This window comes from Aethalodelphis obliquidens, unplaced genomic scaffold (assembly GCF_003676395.1).
Source record: "Aethalodelphis obliquidens isolate GAN/ISIS:26980383/991018 unplaced genomic scaffold, ASM367639v1 scaffold40, whole genome shotgun sequence".
NCBI classification, from domain to species: domain Eukaryota; kingdom Metazoa; phylum Chordata; class Mammalia; order Artiodactyla; family Delphinidae; genus Aethalodelphis; species Aethalodelphis obliquidens.
The window spans coordinates 1,652,212-1,668,235 of NW_020837984.1; the positions used below are offsets into that span (position 1 = coordinate 1,652,212).

Here is a 16,024-nt window from a genome sequence, read left to right on the forward strand (position 1 = left end):
ATTTATGATAAAAACCCTCCAGAAAGTAGGCATAGAGGGAACTTTCCGCAACATGATAAAGGCCATATATGACAAACCCACAGCCAAAATCATCCTCAATGGTGAAAAACTGAAAGCATTTCCACTAAGATCAGGAACAAGACAAGGTTGCCCACTCTCACCACTCTTATTCAACATAGTTTTGGAACTGTTAGCCACAGCAATCAGAGAAGAAAAGGAAATAAAAGGAATCCAAATCAGAAAAGAAGTAAAGCTGTCACTGTTTGCAGATGACATGATACTATACATAGAGAATCCTAAAGATGCTACCAGAAAACTACTAGAGCTAATCAATGAATTTGGTAAAGTAGCAGGATACAAAATTAATGCACAGAAACCTCTGGCATTCCTATATACTAATGATGAAAAATTTGAAAGTGAAATCAAGAAAACACTCCCATTTACCACTGCACCAAAAAGAATAAAATATCTAGGAATAAACCTACCTAAGGAGACAAAAGACCTGTATGCAGAAAATTATAAGACACTGATGAAAGAAATTAAAGATGATACAAATAGATGGAGAGATATACCATGTTTTTGGATTGGAAGAATCAACATTGTGAAAATGACTGTACTACCCAAAGCAGTCTACAGATTCAATGCAATCCATATCAAACCACCACTGGCATTTTTCACTGAGCTAGGACAAAAAATTTCACAATTTGTATGAAAACACAAAAGACCCCGAATAGCCAAAGCAATCTTGAGAACGAAAAACAGAGCTGGGGGAATCAGGCTCTCTGACTTCAGACTATACTACAAAGCTACAGTAATCAAGACAGTATGGTACTGGTACAAAAACAGAAATATAGATCAATGGAACAGCATAGAAGGCCCAGAGATAAACCCACGCACATATGGTCACCTTATCTTTGATAAAGGAGGCAGGAGTGTATAGTGGAGAAAAGACAGCCTCTTCAATAAGTGGTGCTGGGAAAACTGGACAGGTACATGTAAAAGTATGAGATTAGATCACTCCCTAACACCATACACAAAAATAAGCTCAAAATGGATTAAAGACCTAAATGTAAGGACAGAAACTATCAAAATATTAGAAGAATATACAGGCAGAACACTCTATGACATAAATCACAGCAAGATCCTTTCTGACCCACCTCCCAGAGAAATGGAAATAAAAACAAAAATAAACAAATGGGACCTAATGAAACTTCAAAGCTTTTGCACAGCAAAGGAAACAATAAACAAGACCAAAAGACAACCCTCAGAATGGGAGAAAATATTTGCAAATGAAGCAACTGACAAAGGATTAATCTCCAAAATTTACAAGCAGCTCATGCAGCTCAATAACAAAAAAACAAACAACCCAATCCAAAAATGGGCAGAAGACCTAAATAGACAGTTTTCCAAATAAGATATACAGACTCCCAACAAACACATGAAAGAATGCTCAACATCATTAATCACTAGAGAAATGCAAATCAAAACTACAATGAGGTATCATCTCACACCAGTCAGAATGGCCATCATCAAAAAATCTAGAAACAATAAATGCTGGAGAGGGTGTGGAGAAAAGCAGCGAACACTCTTGCACTGCTGGTGGGAATGTGAATTGGTTCAGCCACTATGGAGAACAGTATGGAGGTTCCTTAAAAAACTACAAATAGAACCACCATATGACCCAGCAATCCCACTACTGGGCATATACCCTGAGAAAACCAAAATTCAAAAAGATTCATGTACCAAAATGTTCATTGCGGCTCTATTTACAAGAGCCCGGAGATGGAAACAACCTAAGTGCCCATCATCGGATGAATGGATAAAGAAGATGTGGCACATATATACAATGGAATATTACTCAGCCATAAAAAGAAACGAAATTGAGCTATTTGTAATGAGGTGGATAGACCTAGAGTCTGTCACACAGAGTGAAGTAAGTCAGAAAGAAAAAGACAAATACCGTATGCTAACACATATATATGGAATTTAAGAAAAAAAAATGTCATGAAGAACCTAGGGGTAAAGCAGGAATAAAGACGCAGACCTCCTAGAGAACGGACTTGAGATTATGGGGAGGGGGAAGGGTGAGCTGTGACAGGGCGAGAGAGAGTCATGGGCATATACACACTAACAAACGTAGTAAGGTAGATAGCTAGTGGGAAGCAGCCGCATGGCACAGGGATATTGGCTCGGTGCTTTGTGACAGCCTGGAGGGGTGGGATAGGGAGGGTGGGAGGGAGGGAGACGCAAGAGGGAAGACATATGGGAACATATGTTTATGTATGACTGATTCACTTTGTTATAAAGCAGAAACTTACACACCATTGTAAAGCAATTATACCCCAATAAAGATGTTAAAAAAAAAAAAAAAAAAACTATGGCAAACAGGATTTAAAGAGTGTTGCAAATGAATGTGGAACCGCAGAGGAGAAAAACACCAAAGTAACATTAAGCAAATTACATAAAACTTTTAACCTCAACCAGGGTTTTTCTCTCGTATCTGAAGCTGATAGACTTAGAGGTGTAAGGAAATAATCCAGGCTTTGGTGCTCCTCAAAATGATCTTTACCCCTTTTTTGTACCATATCAACAAGCAAATCAACAGCTGAAAACTATTTAACATAGAAGACTAGGAATATTACATATATTCACTACATACTGGCCTCATAGCGTATGAATTAACCTCTTAAAGAATAAAGTCTTAGATCTCTAACTCTCTACTATAAAATATATATAATTATTTAATAAGTATTAGAGGGAAATATGCCTTCCTAATATGTCATAGGATGGAAATAATGAGAAAAAAAGGACTAAATTGGCTAGGATAATCTGACACAAGGTCATAAAAAAATATAAAATATAAAAATATAAATAAAACTTAACACTACAATCCACCTATAACCTCTGAAAAATCTCCTAGACCATCAATCTGGTATTTTTTCCACAAAGAATCTATTTTTTTAAATTCTAGCTTATTTTCTAATTTGTCTACTAGAGTAGAATTTTAAAATACAAAACCTAGAGACTACAACTCAAAAAGATGCAACATAAATGTGAAACATTTAATATCTTTAAATAAATATTAAATAAATGCTATAATATCTTAACAAGGAAAATCAAAAAGCTTTTTAAATATTTGCCTTTCAACATAGTACAGCAAAATTTCAGCTTCTTTTGCCTTGCCTGGGTCATCTTCAAGTAGTTCCTCAACAATGCCTTGTTCACCTGTAAATATTGAAAGCACCACTGGATATTTAAGGTTATCAATCAATAGAAAATAACAAACATATAAATGTTTAATACCAACAACTTAATGCTATAGTTTCTAATAGCACCAACCTCTTCCTAAACTGAGTAGCTTCCCCATCCCTTTCTTCCTTATTTTCAGGTATTCTCTCCTTGGCTAACCAAGTCTACTCTTTACCAATTATTTGTCAGCTGTTGAAGGAAGAAGCCCACAGAGTAACAGAGACCTAACAGAAGTAAGTACATTTTTAGTTTCTTTAAACTCAGCCTAGGAAAATCCCCATTCTTTAGCTTTCTGGAGAAAAAAAATGTTTCCCATTATTCATGTTAATTAATAAATATAGATCCTCTACCGTGTAAATCTTTATTTTTCTCAATGTGCTCCATGAAGTCTTGAAATGATCTGCTCATATCAGATTTTACCCACAAAGTAAGTGCCTGTGAAATAATCTGCAGTCTTTGATGACTATAAAGATAAAAAACATTAACAATATACTGAACCTAAAATCAAATAGTGGAATCTTAAAATAAACACAAATAAAAGCTTCAAACTGTAAAAAGTATATATTCAACTTTCATACCGGAACTGTAATTCATTGTTCAGATTTTCAGCTAAATCTCGCCGTTCTAATACCACAATCATTTCCTCATCTAGATCTGCCTTCCTCTGAGCTGGTAAATATTTTTTTGACATAAGTTGCTCAATTTCTGCATATTTATCTTCAAGATGTTTCAAGTATTTAGTGAGAGCATCTAAACTGACAGATTCTTGGAGAGTCATGCCTAAGGGAAAAGGGAACAAATCAAACAAGCCAAGCCACGTGTGGGACTCTTGTGCTCAAACAGCAAGTCTTAGCAAAATAGGTCAGATGGTTGGCTATGTTAAGAAATAATTAAATTAAGAAATTGTAGCATGAACTTGAAGATTATTGAACATAAACAGAATTAGCATACATTTCTAAATGGCTGGTAGTTTTAAACAAATCATCAATGAAGACTTAGTGAAGACTGATGGTCCAAACCTTAGCATTTTAAGAAAAAAAATTTTCAGGACCGCATCACCACATCTTGCAAACCCCTAAATATCAATCTTATTCAGTAACACCAAGAACTTTTGCCTAATAATTCAGGATTCCTGTTCAATGATTTTTCCCTAACCAAACTTTCCATTAGTCTACTACAACTAACCCCAGGGTAATCTGTTTATTCTCTCCAATGCAAAGTTTATAAATGCCTGCCAAATCTTCAGTCCTTTCTCCCTCGGTCATTGTCCCCTCTATTCATTATTCATAACTGCCCCCCACATACACACACACTTCAAATGACTTTCATTCTCATTCAGACCAATTGTTGCCTTTAAAGGCACACCTCAAAATTCTCTTCAAGAAACCCCCCTGGATTAACCCTAATCAATTTCAGTCATTCCCTTACACCCTGTATCCCTTCAGCATTTAATCAATTTGTCAGCTATTTTGTACTTAATCATATGTATCTTATTTGTAGTCTGCTAGTCATAATTTTATACTTGAAAGTGAATCTAGTCCCTGCTTCAATCAATCATAGGATGATCATTCAACCTCAGTTAAAATCCTCTGGTGTGGGGTAGCTCATTATCTCAAGACATAGCTTCTTCCATTGAAACCAAATCTGACTTCCTAAAATTTCCACTTATTGATTCTGCCTCTGGATAAACACTAGTTGGAATTTTGAAAAGTTTTGAATGCAGTTATCTATTCTCAAAGTCTTTCTTTACTCCAGGATGTATATTTGCAATTCCTCTATCCATTCATCATACAAATCTCTCAATATTCTGGAGGAATTCCAGGATATACTCCAATTTCTTAAAATGTGGCTTGGCTGAAAATGAGGAATCAGTGAATGCTGACATCAATGTGAATCAACAATATTCACCATAACTTTACGTACCACAGTTTTTTCACATATTTCATGGGTTCTCAAACTATAAAATGCATCAGAATAACCTGGAGAACTTGTTAAAACACTGACTGCTGGGCTCCACCACCCGACCCCGACTCCCATCCCTGGAATTTCTGACAGAGTAAATCTGCAGCAGGACAAAAAAATTTGCATTTCTAACAGGTTCCCAGGTAATGCTGATGTTGATGTAGGAATCACACTTTAAGAGCCACTGTACTATACTTTATATAATCCAGCCAGACTGGAACTCTTTCAATCGTTTAGGGTTGTTAAGTTTTCTCATTCCCTTGTATGTACCTAGAGGCCAGACTAAAGCTGTTTGTAAAGTCTGGCTAAAGTCCCGATATACTTGGAAGATATATACATGGTAACACATATATATTAATTTGTGTAACTGGAAACAGTTGGAATTTCTCTCAAATATTTTAAACAAAATACTGTACCTGGAATAGGTTTTGAAGGATCTTTGCAGCAAATACAACATTGTTCTTTTGTGTCATACTCTGCCCTAAGTTGTTTCATTTCATCTATTTGCAATTGAATCTTTGAGGAATTATTTTCAATAAGCCTCATCCTGAAAAACAGAAAGGCTTTTTTATGTTTCTTTCAACGAATTATTTAATCATACAATTCAAAGTAAAACAGGTTAAATTATTACTTTAATTTGGCTAATTATCATTTTGTACCGTTATGAACGTAGACGGAAGTTTACAAAAGAATGCCTAGGAAGTTAACTAACCTCACAAGTGAGGAACAATTTTCTTTCAAAGCATCAATAAAATCTTATACTGCCTATGATTCGTAACCTTATTGGAAATTTGTAAGTATTAAACATAATAATCTAGCCGCAAAGTACTATGTCTATTCCCTTTAGTTGAAAATTACCTTTGCAATTTAAAAATTATTTTTGTTAAGTAATTGTATTAGTTTCCTGTTGCTGCTATAACAAATCACCACAAACTTGGTGGCTTAAAACAGCAGAAATCTATTCTTTCACAGTTCTGGAGGCCAGAAGTCCAGTATTAGTATCTGTGGGCCAAAATTTGTGTTTTTAGGATTGTGCTTCCTCTAGAAGCTCTAGGGGAGCATCCATTCCTTGCCTCCTCCAGCTTCCAAGGGCTGCCGGCCTTCTGTGGCTGCATCACTTCAATCTCTGCCTCCGAGGTAATGATGCTTTTTCCCCTTGTGTCTGTGTCAATGCTCCCTCTACCTCTCTGTATAAGGACACTTGTGATGGTATTTTGGACCCACCTGCATAATCCAAGATAATCTCCCTAGCTCAAGATCCTTAATGTAATCATATCTGCAAAGATCCTTTTTCCAAACAAAGTAACATTTCCAGGATTAGGACCTATTTCTTTGGGGACCATTATTCAGCCTACTCTATTAATTTTGATTCTAGAGCTAGAGGAATGATAGCATCTTGAGATAAAACTGAGTTCATCCAGAAATGGAGGTTTTAAAGACCAAGAAGTAAATAAAACCTTCTTTTAAGCATTATTTGAAATTTACTTCCTAGTTTATCACCAATATTTTGGCCCAGGGAGGAAATAATAGATTAAAATCAGTTAGCTACATAAATGTTACAAGAGTTTTGGTAAATTAAAAACAAGTTTGTCAGTAGATAACCGCTACCTAAGTCTGATTACTATATAGAGTTCTTGGTAACTACAGATGGCTCAGAGTAGGAGCTTGCAGTATTTATGAAAGAGGGACTGTGGAAATAAAATATCCTTGGCTTTCATCCAAATAGTTATGCTTTAGGAAGAAAGACATGTTAAAAGTAAACAGACTTTCGAAAAAATTGAAAGCAGGGACTCAGACAGATACTTGTACATGAATGTTCATGGTGGCACAAGTCACAATAGCCAAAGGTGGAAAAAACTCAAGTACCCATCAACTGATAAGTAGATGAAATATGGTACATACAAACAATGGAATATTATTCAGCTATAAAAAGGAATTAAGCTCCAATACATGCTACAACATGGATGAGAAGGTATCCAGTCATTGCTCCTATCCACAGCTACTTTTATGATTTCTTTATCTTTGACAATTTCACTACAGTAAATCTAGTTGAGTATTTCTTATTACTTACAATGGGATTCTTTGGTCTTCCAGAATCTGTGAATTGATATCTTTCACCAGTTCTAGAAAATTCTCAGCCATATTCTCTTCAAATATTGTCTCTGTCCCATATTCTCTTCTCTTTGAGTTGTGATTAGACATAATAATATAACTTTCTCACTCTGTCCTCCATGGTTTTTTTATAATAGCTTTATGGAAATATAGTTCGTATACCTTAAAATTCACCCTTGTAAAGTATACAATTCAGTGAATTTTAGCATATTCAAAGAGCTGTGCAAATACTACCATTTCTAGTTCCAGAACATTTCATCACCCCCAAAATAAGCCCTGGATCTGTTAGCAGTCTGCTAAGCAGAAGGCAATTTTACATGCAGTCCTCAAAGGTGGAGCAGTTTACCTCTTGTTCACTCTTCAAGGGTGTAGCCCTTTATCATCCCGGCTTTATATGGGGAGGATTTCCCAGTAGACTACACCCCTTGGGCAGATAGATCCTGGGCTCTGTCTTTTGTACCCCTGTGCCACAGACTAAAAACTAAAGCTTATGGTCACTAGTTTTAATAAATGCTTTCAGGGTCAAAGAAGTTTTAGTGCTTCTCTATCTTTTGTCTTCTGTTATGATTTTGCCCTAATATTTCTGTCACTGCCCTGTCAGCTTCCTGTTACTTTTGGAAAAAAATTTCTTTACCATCTTATGTAGCATATTTTCCCAATAGGAAGATCTATCCCAACATCTAGCAAGCCACATTACCAGAAGTGGAGGTCAAATTTTACATAATTTTCCAGGTTGACTTGAAATTATCTGTAATAATTTACCCATCAATTACCAAATGGAACACTGAAAATCTGAGACTACTTAGCAAGAATGAGCATTTTATCCTCTCCCAGTAGGTTATTTATCTTTGTGCATCAGAGCATTAAGTGCTCTATTTCAGATGGTAATCATGAAATTGTACTATTAAACCTTCCATGCAAGAAATCACCTGGAGCAATTATCTGTATCCCTCATTTTATGATACTACAATGTGCCTCCAATTATCCTAAGAGATATTATAAAATTCTCAAACAGAATTAGTATTATTTTTCAAGTAAAAATATAGTAATTTCAATAAGAAGGGTAACATAAAAACATGGCTTTAAAATAAAATTGAAATTGAAAAAGAGTAAGAACCACTGGTTATAGTTACAATGGCTAGTTAACATAACAGAGTAACAATTATCACTTTTGGGCTACTTACTAATATACTTACTTTGCTTTAAGTTGAGTTATTCTTTTCCTATGATATACCAATGCTGTGGGCTCTCCTGCCAAAACTTTAAGTTTTCCATGAAGATGAAATGCAGTTCTCTGGCTTTTCTTTATTGTCTCAATAAAGGCATCGTATTCTTTTTTGATTGAAGTAAGAATGGATTTGTATGCAGTGACATACTCTATTACCTAAAATATGATTTTTTTCTAGAAGACTATGGATCAAAAGACTTGCAAATACAGATTATAGATTTTTTTTAATGAAACATGATGGGCAATTATAAATCTAAAATTTTACAAATTTGAGCTTGCATTCATATGCAAATACCACTATTAAAGACAGTTAATTGTTACTGAATATATGCTCTTTGTGAATCATTACAATCCTGTGAGCTTAAATATGAGAGAGAGAAAAAAAACCATGTTTTTTGCTCTACTAGGAATTAACACATACATTATATGAGGTCAGATAAAACCAATACCAGATCTAATTATCTCAATTCTGGATCTCTTAAATACCATTACATATCGTCCCTCATTACCTCCAAGTCTAGTCTCTGAAGGACTTCATTCAGACCTTAAAATCCTGGACTCCTTTCTCTTCCCTGTTTTTCTAACCCATCTGCTCCAACTAGCTGATCAATACTCTCAATTCCAAACTGCATTTCTAATCCCAAGATGTCAAGTGCAACTGGAGAAAACCCTTCATACCTTACATTCATGGTTTACAATGGTGTTTAAGTACATAATATCTCTGGAAGGATAATGGAAGAGAATGGAAACCTACAGAGAAGGAAAGGAAAACAGAAACTTACAGAGAAGGAAACCTACATAATATCTCTGGATTGTTAATAGAAGAAAACAGAAACCTACAGAGAAGGAAAGGGAAGTAGGGTCTAAGATGAGAAGGACCAGACTTTCCACTGTGTACTCTTATTGGTTCTTTTACTTTTCTTTTCTTTTTTTTTTTTCCTGGTTAATCTTGTGTAGGCATTACCCACACAAAGAAACAATAATAACTAAGGAGTACTTTAAAGAAGTTAAAAAACAAAAAAAATTAAAAATAATTTATGGTTGCCAAATTCTGCTCACAAGGATTTTGGAAGGTGTCAAGGCATATAAAGAATAGATGTGATCAATCCACAGTTTTCTCTGAAAGATACAATTAGGCTTTCTACCTTTACTATATCTCTAGTCTCTGGTATACCACACTGTTAGCTAGAAAATACCTAGAAAAAATTATCCAGGTAGACATCTGGTCTATCAAGAAATTGTATAAGGAGGGGAGTTCCCTGGTGGTCTAGTGGTTAGGATTCGATGCTTTCACTGCCATGATCTGGGTTCAATCCCTGGTAGAGGAACTGAGATCCCGCAAGCCATGCGGCCAAAAAAAAAATGGTATAAGGAGATAATTGCTCAATGCCAAGCACCAGGAAAGGATATCTGAATGGGAGATATTGGTCATCTTTTTGACATGACCATACTACCTAACCACCCAAAGGACTGCCACCCAGCAACTTTCAATAAAATAGAGGTCATTAATCTGTGGTCTTCCAAATTAAATACCCCACGGTTCCTGGCCATCCTCTATTCCACAAGCCTCTATGAGGTGCTGCAACAATTCAAAACAACTCAGATATGTTGATGGATAGAAAACAGACTTGTAGTAACATCATGATCAGCTCCCATATGGTTTTGCTAGAAGAAATAGATTTCAGAACACCCATAGAATCTTTAAGAATGCACAGAAAATGCATTAAAGTAAAGGAGGGAAACTTGTATGCCAGAGGTAGAACAGTTTTGCTTGGTCTACAAAATATTTTAAAATTTAGGAAATTTCACCCCAAACCCAAATTTTCAGGTTCTCTTGAAAACTGAAAAATCTACCAATGTGGAACCCCCGTTCCTTAATGGCAGTAATCAGCTGGAGCTTTAGATTGGATTGTTTTTTCATTTTACCACCATCCCCATGATTCCTTATTCTGTTAAAGCCAGTACACTTAACTCTTTTATATGACCTTCTTGGCCTCTAGGGATTCAAGTTTCAGACTCCGGTATTAAGGTTTCCATTAACTCCCCCCAAAACAGAGCCATCCTTACCAGGTACAGGGATCTGAGGGAGAGGAGGAATGGTATCCATTCCACCTCAGCCCCTACACACGAATATACACTATTTGTACAACACGCTACCAGGATGCAAAAGGCCAGTCACTTTCTGGAGTCCAATTACCTCCATAATTCACCCTTATCTGTTGAAGCTCACTCTTCCTAGCTTTGGTTTTCTTTGCTTACTAAGTCCTTTGCTTACTAAGTCCTTGGCTCTCTCTGCAACGTACCCTCAACTCTTGTTACACAGCCTCAGGTCCTCCTTGCTTTGATTTAGGCATGGTTCTCTAGGCCAAATCCTCTATCTTTGATTTTAAACAGAATTTGGTATTTGTTCTCTGGTTCTAAGTACTCAGAGATGCAAGCTGACACTTTCATCTTTTACCCAACCAGATCCTTCCGAGAAGGAAGATTAGAGAAGGCAGGCATTAATAGTTTATTAACAATCAAATGTGTTGGAATAACATGAAAATGGAAAGGCAGATTATCTTATTGAGAAGCTAGAATAAAAGTTTCTCTAAGTACCAAATGATTTCTATTTCAGATCCCCTCTCAGTACTGAAGAATAGGATACTTCACAATGTACAAATGTACCATTTATAACTGTACAATGTACAAACAGTCCAAATGGAAATCCTGGGGGGTAGGGAGAAAAGGACTAAAGATACAGAAATTATCTTTTATTTAATCCCATGTCTTTTCTCTAAGAATTAAATTTACCAAAGCTCCTCCAAAATGACGTCACTATAACTATACTAATTTAAAGCAGAGAGCTCTTCATGGAAGAAAACTTCTGACAAGTGTTAGCATTTAGACATGCAAAGATAAGTATGTTACAATTATGATAACTTTCCTTTGCTGATTTCACACAAGTAGAGTCTCAGCATGATTCTTGATATTTATAAAACCTATTCAATACACTACCTTCAGTACCTTTAAATATTCACCTAATACATTCCTTAATGACTAAAACACCAAAACAATTTCATTGATCATAACAACTTATAAAATGAAGCTAATCTGCCAGTGTACCAGTTCCAAAAGACAGATTTTCCAGATGACTTAAAAGGAAGAAAAGATTTTTTCCATTTTATACTTTTATGGATAAGCATCAATTTTCTTAATTCCACTTGTAGGTATATATCACTACTTTGTGTTCACTTTTCCTTAGAGTGAGGCACTATATTTTTATTTAGAGGAGAAATAAGACTCAGTGTGTAATGTTTAAAATTTAAACAAAACACTGAGTTCCTATTTTGCCTATGGCTGTTTTACTCAGAGACCAATAGTTTACAGAAGTCTTCACATAAGTAATAATTTCTTCTAGGTAAGGAGGAAAGAGTGCTGACTTCACTGATTTGACTGTCAGGGCATCTTACGTGGGTAAAAAAAAAAAGTGAGATAAAAAAATGAGGATCGGTGGCCATATTGCAATTGTTGTTAAGGAAAAGCAGGTATTTCTAGAACCTTGAAAAGCAAAATCAAATGTTACATAAAGCCACAGCATTTTCTTACCTCCATATTTCCAACATTCAGTGCAGTTAAACCCCTTGTTTACCATGCCTATCTAGACCTCTAATCTACAAGGAGTCTCAATTTAATATGCTAGATCAAATCTAAACCAAGATTTTAATTATACCACAAACCAACCCAAAACAACAAAGAACTACCAGGTTCATGCTTACAGCCCAATTCCTAACAAATCAGATAATGATTTGAGATGGAAGGTCAAAGTGATATCAGAGGGCACAGCTAGGTTGTTGCTCAAAAACTGATAGCCTGCACTTAAGCTACAATAACTGAAACTCTCATTAACTGTCTAGTAATATAAATCCAGCACTGCATTTTCCCCATTCATCCCTTTCTGACAAATTGGATGAACTTCTCAAAACTGACAAATGGAATGTAGTCAAACAAGCAGTGGTGTTACTAAGGCAGGAATATTAGGTGTCAAGATAGACCATTTCTACTACATAAAAAATCTGTTGTCTTAAAGCATTATGATACCTTATCAAAAACGTTTCGGTATATGATGTAATATTCATCAGCAGGTCCTTCCTCATTACAGCCCACTCTTTCAGTTTCTGTAATTATGTATCTTTGCATTCTTTCCAAAAATTCCTTGTCACTTCTACTAATGATAGGAGGGAGAACTGCATGTTTATTTATTTCTTGGACAGACATATGTCACAGCCTGCACACCTGTTCACCAGAGAAAAGTCTTGACTTGCTTTTGCAACAAAGCCAAAACTTTTATAAGCCTGAAAGAAAAAGACCATCAATTAATCTAAAGCTTAAAATAAATTAAGTCAAATATTGATCTAGGGCTTCCCTGGTGGCGCAGTGGTTGAGAGTCCGCCTGCCGATGCAGGGGACACGGGTTCGTGCCCTGGTCCGGGAAGATCCCACATGCCGCGGAGCGGCTGGGCCCGTGAGCCATGGCTGCTGAGCCTGCGCATCCGGAGACTGTGCTCCAAAACGGGAGAGGCCACAACAGTGAGAGGCCCGCGTACAAAAAAAAAAAAAAAAAAAAAGACCTAATTTATCTTTATATTGATGAACTGGATAATGAGAAATCAATTATAAGTGAACATAAAGTAGTTCCAACAAAGCAATAATCCATAAATGGATCAACAGTTTTCCTAAATAAGAAATCAATTTTTTTATTCATTCATTCAACCAATATTTACTGAGTGTCTATTAAGTGCCAGGCATTGTTTTATAGCTAGAGATTCAGCATTCCCCATTATCCTTCCCCACCCATATGCACTCCAGTGCATAATACAGTTATAAATAATATAAAGTCCCTGGTTCCTTGATAGCTTACAATCTATTAAGGGAGACAGACTATAAATAATGTAATTTCCGGGAATTCCCTGGCCGTCCAGTGGTTAGGGCTCAGCGCTTTCATTGCCGTGGACCCAGTTCAATCCCAGGTCGGGGAACTAAGATTTTGCAAGCCGAGCAGCGCAGATGGGAAAAAAAAAAAAAAAGTAATTTCAGATAGTAAAAGATAAAAGTCAAAGGAGGAAGGAATGGGTGTGATCACTGGGGAATGGGTGGTCACATCTGAACACCAGTGGCTTCCTATTACCCTTAGGATAAAATCCAAGTTCCTTTCCTTAGTCTATGAATGCCCTATAGGAACCAGGGACTTTTTCTCTGACCAAATCTAGTCTTTTCATGTCCCTGTCCTCCTCATAACCCCCATACGCTCCTATAAACTTGCTCTCTTACCTGAGGGTCTTGCATAATTCTCTCCCCATCCCTGCACTCCCTTCCCGCATCCTCACCTCTCCTCCATAAGATACACACAGTACTTCCACTCACATTTACTTGGCTTTATTTTTCAGATCTCAGCCTATACAGCTCCAGGAAAGCTGCCCTGGATTCCCTTAAATTTGATCAAGTGCAACTGCTATGTTCTCCCATGTACTGTGCACTTCCTCTATCATGATATTATTACTCAGAATTCTGGTTATATTCTCTACCTCTCTCAGTAGGCTCTAAATTTGATAAGATCAGGAACCAAAATGTTCTCATTCCCCATCTTCCTTCCCCACCCATATGCATTCCAGTGCATAATACAGTTTCTAGCAGAGCACATGATGTCACCACCCACCCCACCCCCCAAAAAAAAGAAAGTTGATTATTAATCAGTAATCACTGAGCAATAATCTGGTCTGCTCAGAAGACATGACTTGTGCCCTCAAATCCGAACACAGCTAAAGTGATTGTTTCTCAGCATCTACAAAATGCCACTGAGTTACACAGAACAACTCAGATTACCTTGCACTCACTCATTCAAATTAGACACTTAGGGATACAGAGGAAACAAGTCACAAGGGCTCCTAGACAAGTATTGATTCTAGTTAAATGAACCTCTGCCACAGAGCAGAGAAGGCAGTGTGACCAGTGGGCACAACGGGCTACAAAAGCCCAGAGGGGCACCTCACTAGTCTGTGGGAGAGGGCAGGGAAATATTAGGGAAAACATCTCATGAAACAACATCCAGGACAATGCTTAATCTGTGCTGCATTTATTTATTCAATAAATATTGGGGGGGGGGGTGCTTCCCTGGTGGCGCAGTGGTTGAGACTCCGCCTGCACGGGTTCGTGCCCCAGTCCGGGAAGATCCCACATGCCGTGGAGCAGCTGGGCCCGTGAGCCATGGCCGCTGAGCCTGCGCATCCGGAGCCTGTGCTCCGCAACGAGAGAGGCCACAACAGTGAGAGGCCCGCGTACCGCAAAAAAATATATGTATATGGGGGGGGGGACCTACTGTGTGTCTGCCGCTATTCTAGACACTAGAGATATAGTACTAAACAAAACAAAGTCCCTAACTTCCCAGAGGTTACATTCAAGTAATGAGACAGAAGACACAGGAGTAAAAAACAGTATAACAGATGGGGGTAAGTTGTATGGGGAAAAATAAAAGAAGGAAAGGGGTATAGAGAGTAAGAAAGGTAGGAGGGTGCCATTTTACATAAGGCATTAAGTCAGGAAAGAGAATAGCCCTCACTGATAAGGTGACATTTCAGAAACCTGAAAAAAGCAGGTAATGTAGATTCCTGGGAGGAGAGTGGTTGAGGCAGAGAGAGATGCAAGTCCAAAGGCCTCAAGGCAGGATAGCATATCTGCCAGCAAGAAGGCCAGGAAGACTAGAAGAGAATGAGAAAAGGAGAGAAGAAAGATGAGGCCAGAGAGGTAGCTGCCAGATCACGTAGACTATAGGGCCTTGAAGGTAGGAGCACTACCAGCCCATGGGGCACCTTTGTGCAGGTTAGAAAAAGATGCTCCTTTCTCTGGGAAGACGTGGCAAGAGGAACAATGAGCTGAACTGTGGCCTCCAGTCATTCCAGTGTGGGAGTGACAGCCTTGCTTATAGGAACTTAGGCTTAACTCAGAGAGAGATGAAAGCCATTGGAGAGCTGTGGGCAGAAGAATGACAACTGACTTCCATTTTCAAAGAATTGCTCTTGCTGCTCTGTGAAGACAAGAGTCAAAGCCAGAAGAGCTACTGGGAGGCTACTACAATAGTCCAGACAAAAGATAACGGTGGCTTGAATCAGAGTGGTAGCAGAGACGGTGCAAAGTGTTCTGCATATACATTAAAAGTAAAACCAAGATGTGCTGAGGGATTCGATGTGGGTATGAGAGAACAGTCAAGGATGACCATAAAGTTTTTGGCCTCAGCGATTGAAAAGATGAAATTGCCATTTATGAGATGGGAATATCAATTTCATAAGATCAGGAGTTTGGGCCTCCCTATTAGACATGTTGAAGTTCAGGTGAGTCTGAGTGAGAAATAAGTTTATAAGTTATATGCATATAAATGACATTTAAAAGTTATGAGACAGAATGGAAAATGATCTGGGAAATGTCAACAAAGCAGAGGTC

The 16,024-nt window shown here is 37.3% G+C and overlaps 1 protein-coding gene across 3 annotated transcripts in view; it reads right to left on the reverse strand.

Annotated features, from left to right (window-relative positions):
• The window catches only part of CLHC1 (clathrin heavy chain linker domain containing 1), a 44,319-nt gene that overhangs the window by 26,864 nt on the left and 1,431 nt on the right, over positions 1 to 16,024 (reverse strand). Inside the window, exons 1-6 of one of the 3 annotated variants that reach the window (XM_027131684.1) lie at positions 12,632 to 12,983; positions 8,520 to 8,707; positions 5,628 to 5,758; positions 3,828 to 4,029; positions 3,600 to 3,712; positions 3,141 to 3,225 (exon numbers count right to left, since the gene is read on the reverse strand). In XM_027131684.1, the coding sequence (XP_026987485.1) occupies positions 3,141 to 3,225; positions 3,600 to 3,712; positions 3,828 to 4,029; positions 5,628 to 5,758; positions 8,520 to 8,707; positions 12,632 to 12,808 (896 nt within the window). In that variant the 5' untranslated portion in view covers positions 12,809 to 12,983. Of the gene's footprint in view, positions 1 to 3,140; positions 3,226 to 3,599; positions 3,713 to 3,827; positions 4,030 to 5,627; positions 5,759 to 8,519; positions 8,708 to 12,631; positions 12,986 to 16,024 lie in introns of those variants that run through there. The other 2 variants (XM_027131686.1, XM_027131685.1) reach the window with 2 other exon arrangements.